This window comes from Balaenoptera musculus, chromosome 21 (assembly GCF_009873245.2).
Source record: "Balaenoptera musculus isolate JJ_BM4_2016_0621 chromosome 21, mBalMus1.pri.v3, whole genome shotgun sequence".
Taxonomy (NCBI): domain Eukaryota; kingdom Metazoa; phylum Chordata; class Mammalia; order Artiodactyla; family Balaenopteridae; genus Balaenoptera; species Balaenoptera musculus.
Window position 1 is genome coordinate 11047310 of NC_045805.1, and position 18372 is coordinate 11065681.

Below are 18372 nucleotides of genomic sequence, written 5' to 3' on the forward strand. Positions count from 1 at the left end.
GAGTTACCATATGACCCAGCAATCCCACTACTGGGCATATATCCAGAGAAAACCATAATTCAAAATGATACATGTACCCCAATGTTCATTGCAGCACTATTTACAATAGCCAGGACATGCAAGCAACCTAAATGTCCATCGACAGAGGAATGGATAAAGAAGATGTACCACATATATACAATGGAATATTACTCAGCCATAAAAATAATGCCATTTGCAGTAACATTGATGGACCTAGAGATTGTCATACTGAGTGAAGTAAGTCAGGCAGAGAAAGACAAATATATGTTATCGCTTATATGTGGAATCTAAAAAAATGGTACAAATGAACCTATTTACAAAACAGAAATAGAGTCACAGACGTAGAAAACAAATTTATGGTTACCAGGGTGTAAGGGGAGGGGAGGGATAAATTGGGAGATTGGGATTGACATCTACACACTACGATATATAAAATAAATAACTAATAAGGACCTACTGTGTAGCACAGGGAACTCTTCTCAATACTCTGTAATGGCCTATATGGGAAAAGAATCTAAAAAAGAGTAGACATATGTGTATGTATAACTGATTCACTTTGCTGTACACCCGACACTAACACAACATTGTAAATCAACTATACTGCAATAGAAAGTAGTAAAAAAAAAAAAAAGAAAGAAGTATAGGGTGAGTGAAGGCTAAAATATTAGGTATGTGCTCTCAGTTATTCAGAAATGGTTTCTCTTAACTGAAAACTTATAAATCATGATTGTTCTCAGGCGAGTTGAACGGAAAGGATTCGTAAACAGGTTCAGTTTCCCGAACACTCCTTCCGCGGAACTCACGAGCCTCGGCAATTCTCAACGGACGGCACACAACTCACCGAGGGAAACCAGACCACAGTCTCACCCGTCCCGACGGTCACTAGAGACTTTTTTTCTCCATCTTGCCGCCGCCATCAACTTACCTTAAAACCTCGGCGAGGCCGGAGCGGGTGGAAGGCAGAAAGCAGTTTGGAAAGAGGCGGGAAGCCAGTCCGGGGTGAACATGGGGCAGGTGCTGAGGAGCCTGGGTGCCCCCCCAAGACTGTCCATGCTTCCTGGGGGGGCTGCAGGGAGAGACTCAAAGGGAGAGCCGCCTGCACTGACCTCCTGCAAAAGCCAAGGGGCCAGAGGCCGGGAGGCGGGGGAAGCCACGGGGAAGCAGAGATTCCCAGCAGGCAGCGAGACTAATTGGCAACAGGCAGGAGGAGGAAGCACAGGTGCCGTCGATCACGCTGATGGGAGAAGAGCTGCCGAAGCAGAGCGGCGCCCAGGCCGCGCGCACCCGGGGGCTCTTCCCCGCGGCGGCCTGGGGGTTCCGCGGAGACAGCATCCCCCGCCCCCTGAGCCTGAGCGGCAGACCCCACACGTGCCCTGACACGCCTCTTGTCCTGCAACGCAAGAGAATCTACAACAAGCATTAACTAGCTACCGTCGTACTTACTAGTTTTAAGCTCATTTTCATCCGTGCCGTTTTTGCATGCGTAGGAAACCTGTCGCCTTAATAAACGTCCATTTCTTTTTAGCAGGTAGAGGAGGTGAGGCTATTTCAACAAGGAAATATATACTGGGGGAAGGGTGCAGTTCTCCGGATAAAACTCTTTGGTCTGGGCTTCCCTAGTGGCGCAGTGGTTGAGAGTCTGCCTGCCAATGCAGGGGACACGGGTTCGAGCCCTGGTCTGGGAAGATCCCACATGCCGCAGAGCAACTGGGTCTGTGAGCCACAACTACTGAGCCTGCGCGTCTGGAGCCTGTGCTCCGCAACAAGAGAGGCCGCGACAGTGAGAGGCCTGCGCACCGCGATGAAGAGTGGCCCCCGCTTGCCGCAACTAGAGAAAGCCCTCGCACAGAAACGAAGACCCAACACAGCCAAAAATAAAATAAATAAATAAATTAATTAAAAATTTAAAAAAACCCCACAAAACTCTTTGGTCTATATAATTATTCTGAGTTTAAAATCACACGAGAGTTCACTCCAATAACAAGCAGACATTACTTTTCTCAAAAAATTTAATTGCAGAACTATTTACAGGAGGTGAACATCAGCAATACAGAAATCAGATGAGAGAGGCGTTATCCTAGGAGAAAAGGTGAGCGCGTTTTTCTTATAATCAGCGGAGAGTGAAAAAAAGTCAGGAGGAAGAAGAACCCAAATGACACAATCCTTCAGCGCCTTAAAGTAAGGACCAACATTCTGATAAGAAGTTATTGACAAGAAGAAAGAAAGTGTGGTGTGGACCGCGTCCTGTACATTCCGCGTAGGCACCCTGCATGCTAGGAAGTAGGATTTATCAAAAGAACCAGAAAAGCATGAGAAAGAGAATTCCATAAAATAGCTTAATTCCAGTGAAGAGTAACTTTGTACAGATGTTGACTTTTTGGCACTCTCTGTTCATCCTCATTGTTGATGTGATTTCATATGTATATATATTTATATATATATTTATATACTTTTTTTTTGTTTTTTTTAAAAACGTTAACTAAACAGCTAGTTTCCTGGTTCTAACATTCCTTGAATTTCTGTAGGAGGCATTTCCTTTAGTCCTTAGGCCACACCTGGGTATTTTGGCATGTGACTTGGGGGTGGGTGGGTGTGTGGACCGGTCTCCGGGTGGGGAGGACCCGCACGGGAGGAAAGTGACAGCATTTGGAAATAAGAGTTCAAAAGTAGCCTAGGATTCACTACCGGCGAGGGGAAACTGTTTGAATTCAGCAAACCAGTTATAAAGTGGAGGGAGAGAGACGTACTGAGCCCTTTAAGTGATGTGATCGTAGTCAAGCGATGGGCTGGGCCGTGGCGGGGTGAGGTGGGCAGGGGGTGTCAATCAAAGAGCGGGCGAATGGCACCTGTGAGGTACCACAGACAGCCTTGGAGCTCCCTTCTTGCCTGTTCGCCAGCACGAACCGACATCCTCTCCCCGGTCTGCTTGAAAGCCAGAAATGTGTACACAAAGCTGGCAGAGACCTTTCCTTTCACCGTCGTGTCTCCTCCACTGAGGACGTGAACGCTTGCGTTCCCGAGGCTTTCAGGTTCAGAATAAGCACCCATGATGAAGAGTCACATAAAATCTAAGAAAGTAGGGAGGTAAACCCCTGTTACCTGTGTGTGTGTGTATATACAAAATCTTTTAAAAAGTAGTGTTGTCGTAGGTAACTAACATTTCCTCTGCAAAGAAGTCATCTGTCAAGAGTTGAGATTGAAACTTGAAATAATTTCTTTAAATGCTGGATCAAAATGCCAGGGTTAGGACAGCAATTCAGGAAATTATGTGGATTTCTCTATGTTGCAAGGATGAAGAGATGGAGTTTCCTCGGAGCGTTCCCACGGAGCACTTCGCGTTCTCTGAGGTGTGAAACGGGGTCATTATCAAAAGCCAGGCCAGAGAGGCCAGCTTCACAAACCTTCAGTGATTTTGGTCAGTATGTCTGATTCCGTCCTTGGCACTGTCCCACATGCTCAGCTTTCTGCTTCCAAATTGTTTTTTCTTTCTCACGTTCATGTTTCACTTAAGAGCTCGTCATTTCATCTAAGATGACGCTGTGCTTAAGCAGTGGTGAAAACATCGCCTCATTCTGGGTGGTGCCTGACCCTTGTTCGTGGAAGCATCTAGAAGCGCTTGCCATCAAAGCCAGAAGAAATGGAGAAAGGCCCCCGGTAGTTGTCCACTTCCAAGCCTTCACGGAGCTCCTGGCAGCCTCCTGCCGAGCCCAGAACGCCTTCTCAGGAGGGGACCGCTGCGTTTGGGGGTCCTGATCATGTCTGAGATGCTCAGGATGTGACTTGCCCTCCGCAAGCATCTGCCACACAGAAGGGGCCGTGGGCATCAGCTTTATCAAGAACGGACACTTTCACGCCTGATTCCAAGGAGCTCAGAGGATGTGAATGTCATCAGTCTTCACAAAATGTCTGTGAAGGCGACGGGGGTGGGAGAAAACTGAGACGCGGGGTCAAGAGAAGTTGCGGCTGATACAGGAACAGAAGCTGGGCTTCTCATTCGACTCAAGAACCCTCTGCAGCCACTCTGTGCTAACGGGCGTTTCCTTAAACTGTAAAAGGGCACCTTTCCCAGCATCGTGTCCACTGCCCACACTTACTACAACTATCAACTTAGTCAAGGGACCAGGTGGAGCTCTTGCTGTGAAGGCACAGGGCTCTGATGTGACCTGATGCCGTGAGCTTTACGATGAATGGTGCAGGGGTGCTGATGAAACCATTTCCATGGCTCCAGCCTGGTGGCGAAACGTACCTACTAACCAGCAGTTGCTACAGTCTTGGTTGCTTACGCTTGAGGTTTTCTATTTTATTTTCAAATTTTGGAAACCTGTATGCAACCAAAACTTTCAAACAAGTGTAAACAAGTATGCAGATAAAAACAAAGGAGAACCTCAGGGGCTAGTGTTTGAAAACCACTGTCTTCAACTACCTGATTAGTATGTTAAATTTGCAATAAAAAGAAAAAAAAAATCGGTGGTTCAGGCTTTGAGAAGAAAGGAGGTGCCTGGGAAACGTGCACAGGTCAAAGACATGGGGTGGAGCCATTTGGCCCATTGCTGGGAGACGTGACAGGAATGTCCCACTTTTCAGAAAGGCGGGGAGGTGTGGCATCCAGGTGCCCTACCCAGGCTGAACCGTTGGGGCTGCCCTTCTCCACCCGAGGTGGGCACGTCCCTGCCTCACTGGCCAAAGTTCTTGGAGGGCTCCACTCCTCTGGACCAGGTGTTGGTGACTCTGGCCAGCCCGGGGGCCCACACGTTCCCAAGCTGATTCCAGATGAGGCACGTGGGACCTTCTGGGAACCCGACAGAACCGTGAACGAGGCTGATGACTGCCAGCAAAAAGCAGCTCAAGCCTTGGCCACGTCTCCCTTGAGATGCCCCAGTGGCCTCCAGATCCTCAGGGCACTCGAGGTCTGTCCGATTTGACCCAGTTACTGCCGATGGGAAAAGGCTTTCTGATGAGGACCGTTCCTCCTTTCTTCCGCTCCCTACTCGCCACTGAAAGCTTTGGCCCAAAGCAGGCAGCTGCTTTGAAGAGCCCACATTCAGAGTCACTCCAGGCACTTGGACCAAATGTCTGCAACATGACTTTTCTTTCCAGAGTCCATCCTGGATCGGGCCGTGGATTTGAGTGAATATGTAACACGGGATCTTTGAACTAAAGTGGATACAGTGGCTGCTCCACATGGTATTGGGAAAGGCAAACGAGAGCACAGACCCCAAAAGAAATGTTCAAACCCCATGCATCTGTGGGCTCTGGAATGGTGTTGTCTTCTGGTCATAAATTTGGCCACTTCTACAGGATCTAGCAGGGAGAGTCCCTCTACTTTTAGGGTCACTGACTTGCTGGTTATTTTTTTTTAAAGAGGGAATCTTAAATGTAATCTGTTATTTTTCCTAATACACTTTTCTATTTACTGCTGGAAGTCTTTAGTATCGATCTTGAGGTGCAAACATCAACAACATTTCCTTTTAAACAAAAATGTAATTTTTTGGTATCATACAACAGTTCGATTCTTCATACCCCATTCTAGGATGGTTCTATAAATTTGCTGAGAAAAAAATGGCAATGATGGTCACTGAGAACAACTACTTTTAAGTTACAGACAACAATAACAAATGAAGATGTATGAGATGAATTACATCGAAAGCGCACTTGTGAACAAGTGATATTTGCCTTGTTTGGGTTTTGTTAAACTTTAGGACCCTGTTTATCATACTTGTGTTCTGATTTGGAAAGTTAAGTAGGGCCTTCAGCATGGCAACACCAACTTGTTGGCTGTGAGGAAAATGATTTCTAAAGGGGTACCTGGGTTATAACGGTTATGGGCTGTATCTTCAGGGAATACAAGTCTGTGATCACAGAGAACACGGCACTTTCCATCATAATGTTCCTAGAACATCGTGCATTATCATTTTCAACCATATTCTCAAATTGACGTATAATCTTTTAGTAAAATTATATCCACGACGTGGTGAAATGATCACAGGATAGTTCTGTGTCTGTAGAAGTGACTGCAATAAGTTAGTGTGATGGACTAACACAAGTATTATAAACAGTTTTATTTTTCTTTACATGTACAATGTGTAAACATGGCTTATCGTCTGCATTTCATGATGGGATGTCACCATGAGAACGGATATATTGCACTTGGTCATGTCACACAAATGGGTACCATTCCATCAGACCCAGCCGCAAGCATTCCCCCTGCCCCCCGTCACACAACCTTCTTTGGAACAACGTGGACCAAACAGGAGTTCGTACACGTTCCCCACTTCGCATCAACAACTGATGTCAAATTTAGTTGTAGGTGAATTTGCTCACCAAGGGATGGTTTAGGCCAAGACTTTGGGGGATTTTAAGATAAAAATGAGTCTACAAAACATAAAGAAAATTAATCCAAATCCAGTGAGTACTTTGGTTTAAGTCAGGATCAGGGAATCTGGGATCTAAAATCATTATTGTCTAATTTTATAATTTGTTGGTATATATTTTGTACAAGTTCAAGGAAATGAGATAAAACCCATCAGCTTCCAGGTGAGGCACACGTGAGTAGGTTGGCAAGCACGTATGCAGTTTACATTTCCCCATGTGAAGGAGTACACACCGCGTTTTCTGTGGTTATTCCTAAAGAACTGTTTGTCTTAATAATACATCATGTTTAAAGTCTAAAATGCCAATGCTTGCAAATACATTTGTCTTTAACATAGTATACTGAATATAGGAAGAAGCATCAGTATTGTATACTACTCAGGACTTAGGTATTTATTTAGGTAGAAAAAAAACGTTTAGAATACTCTGGGGGAAATAGGATTCATTTATAGAAGAATATTTCAGGGAATTTTTTTTTTTTTTTTTGCATTTTTCAAGGATATACATTCATACTGATTTTTGCTTCCAAATATATTTTAAGGCTGTTTGGTAAAATATATACCAGATATGAGGTTCCATTTACAGGGTTTTGTCCTTACAGGGAATTCTTAACTACTCAGCTTTAAAAAAGTAAAACTTTGAAGCTAAACATGCTTTAATATCATCTGTGCTCCTACGAACCCCATGCTTCGTGAAATGTAGAATATGAGGAAAAAAGAAAAGCTACAGGCGTTAAGGTGCGCCCCAGCTGTGCGAGGACCTCACCGAAGGCTCTCATACATTATCAGGCTGCAGGGAGAGCTGGGTGCGTCTTAAAGTGCGAGTCAAGGTAAGAAAACAAAGTGCTATGGGGCAGGGTCTGTGCTGCTGGGCTGGGGGCACAGCACCCCTGGGGCCGCAGGGGACCCGGCGTTCGGGCGGAAACGCCGCGTCACCTGCTTTTACCTGGAGTCACAGCGAGGACTCTAGTATGGGGTCAAATGGATAAATCCACAGGCGCTTCCTCTGAAGTGATGTCTGAACAGACACACACACCGTCGGATTGGAACAACGGTCACGGCATCTAAATTTCATGAGACGAATGGGAAACCTTCCGTTAGAGACCTTCCTATTTTTCTCTGGTGCCAATCAGAACCACGAAAACGAAGGACTTTTGCTGAAGTCCACAGCTGGAAATCACAATGTGCCCTTTTTCTTTTTGTCTGAAACAGGCAAGAAATATATTCTTGACTTTAGCCATACTGCATAGGACAAGAGAATTCTGGAAAAATACAAATGTAAACTACGTTTCTTCTTTACCATTTAAACTGAGAGATACTTACCACTCACATTCATGTTTCTTAAACTTTTTACAACATCACAACTGTCATTTTAAACAAGCAAACTTTTTTTTGTTTTGTTTTTTAAGGATACCCTGGAAAGTCAACTGACAGAGCATTTGAGAATATATATACATCTATAAAAAAAAATCACATGGTGCATAAAGGGTGAAACTTAAAGACAGAACCATGTGTGACATTTTAAGTTACAAAGGAATAAAAAATAAATGACTCTTTTATCTGAGTGAGGACAACTCTTTGCCCTTTCTACTCCTGCTACAGAAGTGCCAGCCTTTCTTAAGACTCTGCTCTGTTTCCATCTGTCTCTCCCTGTGTGAATGAACATTCAGCTGACTTTCTGATTGTGTAGATGCTGTGCTGAATATCTGTGGCGGGGGGCAGACTTCTCACCCCCCAGGTTTCTGGAGAAGCACATGGCGGGGAGCTTGGTGGCTGGAGAGATGACTTCTCATCACCATAGACTTGGCACAGAGAACCACGTGAGGGGTCAGCTGGGTTCAGGGCACGGTGACCCCAGGCCACGGGAGGGGTCTTTCTTTCCTGCACTCAAGCTGTAGCACCTTCCTCTTGGGTGTCTAATGCCTCGAGTGAGTGGTGAGATGCACCCATTCATAGTTTTTTTGTTATTCTTGCCTCTAATATCACACAATTTATAAAAATATAAATAACAAAGTGTGAACTGGGTTCCATCTCGAGAGGTGTTCTCGTCCCCCTCTGAGAACAGAGTGGGTAGGTCAGGTGTCCCCATGCCTCTCCGTCCCTGCTGACGGGAAGCCAGGCCATCCGGGGAGAAGTCGTCGTGGCCGTGAGCTCGCAAACCGTGGACGGCAGGGTGTTCCAGGGTGTTTATGGCACAAACACAACAGCTGGGGCGAGCTTGCTGGAGGAGTGACACAGGAGTGACCAGGGATGTGATGCATGGCACGGGTGATGGGGAGAAGGGGCGGGAGGGGCGGGCCCGGAGCCCTAGAGCCGGGTCTGGGCCTCGGGGATGTAGATCTCGATGCTGTCGGCCCGCTCGCTGGCCGAGCTCTGGCGGAAGGACGCTGCCCTCTTGGCCGCCGCCAGACGCCTCCGGGCCTCCTGGCGCTGTCTGTCCGGCAGGTCCAGAGACTTCTCTCTGGTGATGGTAAGTTTCCCTTTGGGGGGCTTCTTTGGTATTGGAGGGGGGACCTTTCTTTCCTCCTGAAAAGCATCACAAGTCAAAATTGGGGGAGTCAGAGGAGCCCGGCCGTCCCCCCCGCTCACAGCCCCGCGCCCACCCGATGCCGGCGTGACCCTGCCCGGGGTGGGCCTGCTGCGCCTGCCCCCAGATCCCCCGGGGGAAGTGTTTACACACGAGGACATCCATCCTGCACTTGCGCGTGGGACGCCGCCCTAGTCTTAAAGTTATTTTGACCCTGTTGCTGGGTGAACACTTGGCAAGCGCTCACAGTTCTTGAGTTTCCCAGGGGTCTCGGAGGATGCCGCTTGACAGCCCTGTCCTACGCGACAGTCTTTTCAACAAGACTCCAAGGTCCAAGGACATGGAAACCTTCTCGCAGGGTGTCTCAGGGAACCGATGCCCAAATTCTCTACTATGGGCCTTAAGCCCTTTGACATGAACTACATATGATGTTTCGCTTACTTGGTAAAAGGATGCAAATTAACTATTTCTGACCCTTAGCTCGTGTTCTCAAACAAGTCACCCCAAGATACGTGTATGCCTCTTCCAGAAAGAGAAATGGCACAATTCTGCAGCAAAGCAACACACAATGCTTGCAAGGGTCCTGGTGGAAGGTCTGTGTCCCACACTGTGTTCTCTATTTGCTGTGGCCCCTCGCTAACAAGGCTGGACCTTCCCAGTGGATGGAGGGCGGGAACTCAGCAACCAGTATCCTTGTCAGGAAAGGGGGTGTTACATACGGGGCCCGGATGCTGCCTTTTCTGAGAAGATAGTTGAGGGGGGCACCCACTCCTCTGTCTCTTTCCCTCCAGCCTCCAAAAGAATCCGAAGGGCACCAGATGGGCCCGGGCTTGGACACTAGTGCAGGTTCAGGTGAACACATGGCAGAATCCTGATGTTGTGTGCTGCTGGTTTTGGCAGGAAGATCGTTTTGGTGTCTGAAACTTTGTTCCCATGACTTATTTTAAAATGACTTGGACCAGAAGCAACGTCCCTCCTGGCTTTTTTGGCAGGGGTACAATCAGGGGTAATTAATTTGTGAAGACTTCCAGCTATTTCAAAATTTAACTCCTGCCTTAAGTGCTTGACTGTGATTATCTATCTCTCTCCTCTCCTTTCGCAGCCTCTGAAAGATGGGACTGTAAGAAATCAACCATTCTTGTGAGTCTCCGTTTTCAAGAGGCTTACAGGCGTCCTGCAGTGGAACGGGGTGGGGCAGGTGGCTGAGCAGATTTATGAGGCAGAGGGTCAGGACTTGTGTCCCGCTTGCAGGACACGGAGCCTCGGCCGCGTTCAAGGGCTGCTCGCCTTCTGGACGGGGTGCTGTACCCTCAGCAGGAACTGTGTTCATTTTGAGGACTACTCTCTGTGTACAGTTGAGGTGGAAGGGATTATTAGCTGTCAATTACCGAAGAATGAAAAATAGGGAGGATTTTTGCATATCATCAGACTAGTTTAATAAGTTGTATTTTTAGTGATTTCTTCGAAGAACTTTTTCATTTGGAATCATTACTTATGATTTCCTTCACTTCAAAACCAAACCATAGATTTCCTGGACTTGCTTATGTACAACCTGGTGGCTTGCGGGACCCTCGGCCCCATTATCCGCGGTGAGGACTTTGTCAGCCGCCCGCAATGGAGCGATGGCCTCCAGCCTGGAGCCCCACAACGATGGTGGGCAGCACGTTTCTGGGAAAATGGATGGTGATGATGATTCTTTCATTCTAACTATCTAGATATACACCCTGAACTACATATTAAACACCACTGTCCCAAAGTATGTTGGATTAATTTTCTTTGTCATTTTAATTGATAGTCTGTCCAGAAAAATCAGATTATGATTACGTAGAACTTCTCTAAAATGTGTTAGGAAGTCAATATCTTTATAGCTAATTCACACTTATCTATTAGCCCCAGTAAAGATGATCTCTAAAGGGAAGAGGTGAAACCATAGGTTCAAACTTAATGGACATTTTCAGCCTATTTCAGGGCCAGGAAGTTTACATCCTCAAATTGTTCAGGAAAGTTTAAAGTGTTCCTTGTCTTCAACTGCAGATGTGCAACTGGAAAGTTTATCTCCACAGGAGGCATTGTAACTGAACTGAAACTTCCCCGGTGGGAAACCATCTCAGTACAGTACAAACAGAGGTTTGATGGCGATAACGCAGAGGACAGACCCTACCGGAAACCAGACTGCGGCAGACAACGTGATTTTTGTTGGTGTCTTCCGGGAATTGTCAGCAAGAAAGGGACTCACTACGCATGCTGACGACTTTAGCTCCACCCCGATCACGCACACATGGGTTTATCCCTGAAAATCGGATCCCGTACTGTTAATCAAAGACCGAGACACACATAATAACGTGGCATTTGGAGGAGGTGGCCTGGACGCCGGGAGGTGGCAGCGGCAGGTGGGGGGTTACCTTCCTCTCCGGGGACGCCACCTCCTTCCAGTCGCTGAGCTTCAGCTGGTGCAGCTCGTCGAACTTCATGCTGACGTCCTGGACGGACAGCTGCAGCATGTCCCAGTACCCGGCCAGGTCCTGCGAAGTGGGCCTGGGCATGGCGCTGGGGTCCTGCTGACACACACGCGCAGTTAGAGCTGCTGAGGCCTCGGGGGGCGGGGCCGGGGCTGCTCTTCCCAAGGAAGCGGGTTAGGAAGAAGCCCCACGAGTTCAGAATCGGGTGCGGATATTCCCGAGGGCCCACGAGGATTCAGGAACAGTTCCCTTAAGTATTTGCTGACAGTTAAAAAGTCTGAAAAGGCTACATTCTGTATGATTCCAACTCTAGGACCTGCTGGAAAAGGCAAAACTATGGAGATAGTACAAGACCAGTGGCCATGGGGGTTGAGGGGAGGAGGGGAGAACAGGCGGAGCACCGCGGATTTTTAGGGCAGTGAACCTACTCTGTGGGGTGCTGTAATGGTGGATAGTGTCATGATCACTTCGTCCAAACCCGTAGAATGTCCAACACCGAGAGTGAGCCCTGATGGGAGCCACGGACTCTGGGTGGTGACGTGCCACTGGAGGTCCATCAGTTGTAATAAAGTACCACCTGGTGGGGGTGCTGATGGTGGGGAAGCTGCGGTGTGTGCGGGCAGGGGGGTGTATGGGATTTTTCTCTGTATTTTTCTGTATTTTCACTCAATTCTGTTGTGAACCTAAAACTGCTCTAAAAAATAAAGTCTATTAGCCTGATTAAGAAAATGGACAGAGGATCTGTCTTCCAAGGAAGACATACAGATGGCCAACAGGTGCATGAAAAGATGCCCAACATCACTAATCATCAGGGAAATGCAAACTGAAACCGTAATGAGATGTCACCTCACACCTGTCAGAATGGCTACCAACGAAAAGACAAGAGATAACAAGGTTAGTGAGGACGTGGAGAAAAGGAAACCCTCGTGCACCGCTGGTGGAAATGTAAATTTGTGCAGCCGTGATGGAAAATAGTATGGAGTTTCCTCAAAAAATCAAAAATAGAACTAGCACACAATCCAGCAGTTCCACGTCTGGGTATTACATGAAGAAAACAAGAACACTAATTCAAAAAGATATATGCACCCCAACGTTCATAGCAGCATTATTTATCAATACGATAGCTAAGACGTGGAAACAACCTAAATGTCCATCAACAGATGAATGGATAAAGAAGATATATATATACAATGGAATACTACTCAGCTATAAAAAAGAATGAAATCTTGCCATTTGAAACAACATGTAAGTCAGACAGAAAAAGAAAGATACTGTATGATTTAACTGATATGTGGAATCTAAAAATCAAAACGAGTGAACAAAAATCAAAATGAGTGAAATAGAGTCACAGATACAGAGAAGAAACGGCTGGTTGCAGAGGGAAGGGGGTGGGGGGGGAGAGGGAAATAGGTGAGGGAGATTAAGGGCTACAGGCTTCCAGCTGCAAAATAAATGAAGTGTACAGTGTGGGGAATATAGTCAATAATTATGTAATACCTTTGTGTGGTGACATATCGTAACTAGACTTACTGTGGTGATCAGCTTGAAACATCAAATCACTATGTTGTGTAACAGGAACTAACAGTGTTGTAGGTCAGTTGTATTTCAAAAACAAACAAACAAAGAAACAAACTCTTAGAAAAAGAGATGAGACTTGTGGTTACTGCAGATGGGGTGGGGAGTGGCGGAAGGGGGTCAAAAGGTACAAACCTCCAGTTACAGGATAAACAGGCGCTAGGGATGCGGTACCCAACATGATAAATACCACCAACACTGGTGTGTGTTATACAGGTAAGCTGTTAAGACAGTAAATCCTAGAAGTTCTCATCGCAAGGAAAAATATATTTTTTCTATTTCTTTACCTTTGTACCCATAGGAGATGATGGATGTTCACTAAGCTTATAGTGATAATTATTTCATGATGTATGTAAGTCACATCATTATGTGGTACCCCTTACATTTATTCAGTGCTGTATGTTAATTATATCACAACACAACTGGAGGAAATGGGAAGAAGAAAAATAAAGTCTACTGAAGAATACACGTGTAGTTACATTCCTTCGCTGTTTCATTTTGAAAACGCTTTCTTGGAACCTGGGGATGGCGGCACATGTTAAGGCTCCAGCCGCTTGACAGTTGGTGCAGCAGCAGGTCCCATGGTTCTGGTCGCCTGTGGGGTTCCTGGGAAGCTGGTGCCCGGGGAGGGTCTGCAGTGGTGCTGGTGGTCATGGGCGCTGGGGAGATGGGCCTGGAGCCACGGCCGTTTCTGTTTGTTCTCTGAGCGGTCTCAGCCCTGCTTCTGAAGGTCAGGGACGCCCTACAAATGTACCATGTATATTTCGTCGCTCCCACGCGGAGGGAGGGCAGGCAAGTTGATCTCCTGAAGGGACAGAAATGTCTCGGGGACAGGTCCCCGCCCTTGGAGGGTGCAGGTGATACCACGGAGCGGCACACGGGCAGCCAAGGGCGCATGTGTGGGTTTGCTTCTGCACACGGCGCCTGATGTATGTGTAGTTTCAATGAGTTTTCTCTACTTAAAGCTGGTGACTCCACAAGAGCAGAGGGCCAGCGGCCTGGCCACGCCCCCGGCGCCCAGCGCTGGCTGGTGACCGCAGCCCCGAGTTCCCCGGGCTGCGTGACCTGCCTGCAGGCACCTGAGTTTGCCACCCTCGGGTTAAGGGTGTGGATTTTTCTGGGTGTGGTTCCCTTGATTCAGTGTGGGGCTATCTCAGGTTAAACAGACAGAGAAATTTCTGATAGGTAAACATTTATCTGAATTTGCTTAAAATGTGCCATTTCCGGCTTGTTCATAAGTCCTTCCCATGAAGCACATCAAGAACGTCTATTTGGTTGGGTTTAAACTTCCTTTAACCTTTGTGTTAGTCCATCTGGGCTGAGAGAACAAGAAAACCACAGACTGGGGGCTTATAAACAGCACAGTCTACTTCTTCCAGTGCTGGAGGCTGGACGTCCAAGGTCAAGGTGCTGGCAGATACTGTGTCGGGTGAGGACCCCCTTCCTGGTTCACATACGGCGTCTTCTCTCTTGTGTCCTCACGTGGAGGAAGGGCTGGGGGCTCTCTGGGGTCTCTGTTATGAAGGCACTGATCCCAGCATGGGGGTCCCACCCTCATGACCTCGTCATGTGAATGTTGGGGGACACAGACATTCAGTCCTGGTTCCACATCCACATCCACAAGGTCACTCTTTGAGCCCCATCCGTTCTGCCGACGCAGCCAGATGGCAGCTGTGCTGACCTGAGGGCAGAAGGTAAGAACCACTGTCCAAACGACTTGCACAAAATTCCCTCACTTTCTCCTCCTCCGACTGGAGTGAAAGTTGCAACCCGGGGCCATTGTCTGTGGTTTGAAGCCCGTTCTCCATTGAGCCACCAGGAGGCGACCTGGGCATGTGGATCGAGGAGCACAGTGGGCAGATGCAGGGTCAGGTGCAGTGTCAGGGGCAGGTGCAGGGTCAGGGGCAGGGTCAGGGACAGGTTCAGGTTCAGGGGCAGGGGCAGGGTCAGGTGCAGGGTCAGGGTCAGGGTCAGGGTCAGGGGCGGGTTCATGGGCAGGGGCAAGGTCAGGTGCAGGGTCAGGGTCAGGAGAAGGTTCAGGTGCAGGGTCAGGGGCAGGTGCAGGTTCAGGTGCAAGGTCAGGTGCAGGCTCAGGGGCAGGGGCAGGACGGTTCATCCAGTCGCCTGGGTTGTCATGTACTTGCCTGTCTGAGCTCAGCCACTGCTTGTGAAGAAAAGCAGAGCGAAGGTCTTGCCTCCGGGGACGTGTTCTGCAGGTGACGGGGACACACGGGGGCTCCCTGGACAGTCAGGGCTGGGGGGGGGAACTCCTCCCCCCAAAGGCAGGTCCTCAGCTGCTCTTCTGGAAGATGACACAAGTACAACGTCCTCTCCCGCAGGTGCAGGCGTGACGGGGCCTGAACGTGTCCGAGGGATGGAACGGGTCCCCAGCTGGGACTTCGGGCCCTGGTCCTGCCCCACGGCTGTGCTGAGGCTCATGTCGCCCGAGAGTGGACTCTGTGGTCACCTGCCCTCCCCGCTGGGCCGGCGAAACCTTTGTCCTCTGGGCTCCCAGGGAGCAGAGGCCGTGGCGTCGGTGGAGCTGGGCACGGCCAGGGTCTGGCTTTGTGCAGGAGATGACTGCATCCGTGTCCACTGGATGTTCAGACGCGCGATCTGCTTGTAAATCTCATTTTTTCATGTCAGTGGTGAGCCAGGCCGGACCCCTCCCCCAGCAACATGTACAGAGCCATCCGTCCTTGCTAACCGCAGGCCGTGGGATCCAGGTGGGACGTGGGCTCTGAGGCTCCATGTTCCGGAACATTCTCTGGGAGCTGTGGTTCCTGAGAAGGGCTGAGAAGAGACCGTGGGTCGTGTTCAAGTGCACTGTTAGACCGGCCGGTCTGAGCATGACTCCATTTCTCCCTGCTCTGGGGTGCTGAGCCGCTGGCCTGAGAGGTACCGGTATCGACCCGCCAGCTTCAAGGGCGGGTCCTGCCTGGTGTTGTCCATCCTAAACAGCTGGTGGGCTCTTGACGTATCTCCTGGGGCCACTTTTTGACTGAAAACTAGTCACCGGCCTAAAGCTGCAAAGTGTGGGCAGTGTGGCTTTGCTGAGCAAGGCCCCTGCTCGTACTGTCAGCATTTCAGCATTTCTGCTGATAGGCCTGCTTAGGGCCCCAACCTGACCTCCTCCAACAAATGCTCCAGACTTTTTTGGTCTAATCCAGACGGAGGTCAAAAGAAAAGGAAGCCGTCACGCCAGACTTTTTAAGGTTAACACAAAACGCAATCTGACATGTATAAGATGGATCAAAACTATTAGGGTGGATAATTTTTAAGTGTAATATCAGCTGCTTCTGGCAGAGAAGACATGCAGATTTTATAAGCTTGAATAATGTGCCTCTGCTGAGTGTAGGGTCCTGAAGATGGGGACCCTCCCCACCAGACTCGGTGGAATACGGACCATTCTCTCCAATGGCCTAAATCAATTCCTTAAAGATAATCATTAAATACACACGACGGAGGACGCTAGAACATGCCCAGTAAACATGATAACTGAATGTTTCCACAGCTGTATGTTTCTTTCAGGGACTCTAAACCTGCCTGTTTCCCCTTTTAAATGTTGATTATAACTTCACGTCATAGGCAACCAGGCGGTAACTCTTTAAATTTCATGATGAACTTGAATGGGATTAATTGGAAAATATTAGAGAAAACATACTTTTTAATGATCCTGATTAAAAGGGATAAATTGGCAACTCTGACGTGCTATGCTGCCTTTGATGTGGAAGAACATTCTGTAAATCCACACGCCTCCTTGTAAATTTAAAAACAGAATAAAACAAAATCAAATCACCTTGAACCATTGCTATGGGAGACCTTGCAGAGACCTACTTGTGTTTTAATGAAAATGTTTGGTCTGAAAGAAGTCAGTGTATGGATTATAAATAAAAGAACCTGTAAAGTAATGTGATTACTGTTTGGTTATTTCTCCAAATAATATCAGGTGAATATTTTCTTTAGTCAGATAAGGAAAAGTGTGTGTGTAACAATATATATTTATATTTATTTATACATAGTATAGTATCATATAAGTATACATATAGGTAAGAGTGTCCCCTTGATTTTCAGGAAGATCAGAACCAAGTTTAATGCCAACCGTATTACCTAATTTAGTCCATGGTATTTCTGTTCACTCCTGACTGTAACATATAAAGCGCAAATTATCTCTAAAATCTCTTCCTAATCTCTTGCACTGTGGTTGTTTACATGTTTCTCTTCAAGCCACCTCCTAGCACCGTCCTCACTGTGACATCCGCCGTGACAGTGATTTACGCTTCCCCTCCTTCCTGAGGTCCCCTGGGGGACAGCCGGGTGGCAGAGGACACCCCTCACGGCTGGGGAAACACCTGTCTCCTTCCCACCCCTGCCCCTCCCCTGCCCATACCCTCGCGGCCTCTCTGCTTTGGCTGCACTTTTAAATCACACCCCCCCCCCAAAGCTGGGAGTGTCCCCCCACTCATTCACCAGGCTGCACATGTGCAGGGGTCTTTTAACAGGCAGGAAGGCAGTGAGCACAGAAAGAACGGACGTTCAGCTTGGTTACAAGGGGCCGAGGTTACCTGAGGATCCACTTACCATGTTCTGTTGGCAAAGCCAGTAAAACTGCTGGAATTTCTGCGACATCAGAAGCTGGGCGCTCCCAACAGCACTCCTGATTTTCCCGAGAACTGTTAAAAAAAAAGAAAAAACAGGTTTAAAACTGGGTCCATTAAAAAACAAAAGCAAAAGCATCACACAAAGGGGATATGACCCAAAGAGCAAAAGCTATTATTCTATCATCTCTGTTACTGGAGGTGAAACCGCTGAATTTATTATGGCCACGGGCTGAACTGTCTTTCCGTCTGCTCCATTCCTGAGCATGAAGGAAATTCAAAGACGACCAAATGCCAGCTACTAGGATACTTCAGTGTTGGGGGAAATTTAGCTTGGAAAGCTACTGCTAACACCACCAAGCCCTTCGGGGGTCAGCAGGGTGACCAGTTCCCCCGACCTGCTCACATCACCATCCGCTGACCTGTGGAAGCGTCACATTCAGTGGTAGTGAGAACATCCCGCTTTGGGGTACCCTGTGGGCTAGCTCACCAGCGCTTTCAGGGCGTAGGAAGTGTCAGTTTAATACAGAAATGATTTGTAAATTGTAAGACTTTAATCAAATAGCACTTAGAAAATGTAAATAATATAGTTTTGTCAGTGGAAAGGATTTAACCAATTACCCGATAGCTGTGACAACTTTGGGATTTGCACTGGGCAGATAAAAGACTTTGGGCATGAAATTTCTGGGAAAAACCCACACCTGCTGCCTCCAGGGGCCTCCATACTTCCCATCTTTCTGCCCCAATCCTTCCTTAGTCTGTGTAAACGTCGTCATTATTTTGGAAATAATAGCTTTGGTGGATCCCAGCTCCCATGATTCTCA

The 18372-nt window shown here is 47.8% G+C and overlaps 1 protein-coding gene across 2 annotated transcripts in view; it reads right to left on the minus strand.

Annotated features, from left to right (window-relative positions):
* Positions 1 to 8696: 8696 nt before the first annotated feature.
* Positions 8697 to 18372, minus strand: part of DLGAP2 (DLG associated protein 2) — a 141556-nt gene continuing 131880 nt past the window's right edge. For both annotated transcript variants that reach the window (XM_036838833.1, XM_036838832.1), the window contains 3 exons: positions 17532 to 17623; positions 11319 to 11471; positions 8697 to 8915 (listed from right to left, as the gene is read on the minus strand). In XM_036838833.1, coding sequence (XP_036694728.1) covers positions 8697 to 8915; positions 11319 to 11471; positions 17532 to 17623 — 464 coding nt within the window. The remainder of the gene's footprint in view (positions 8916 to 11318; positions 11472 to 17531; positions 17624 to 18372) is intronic.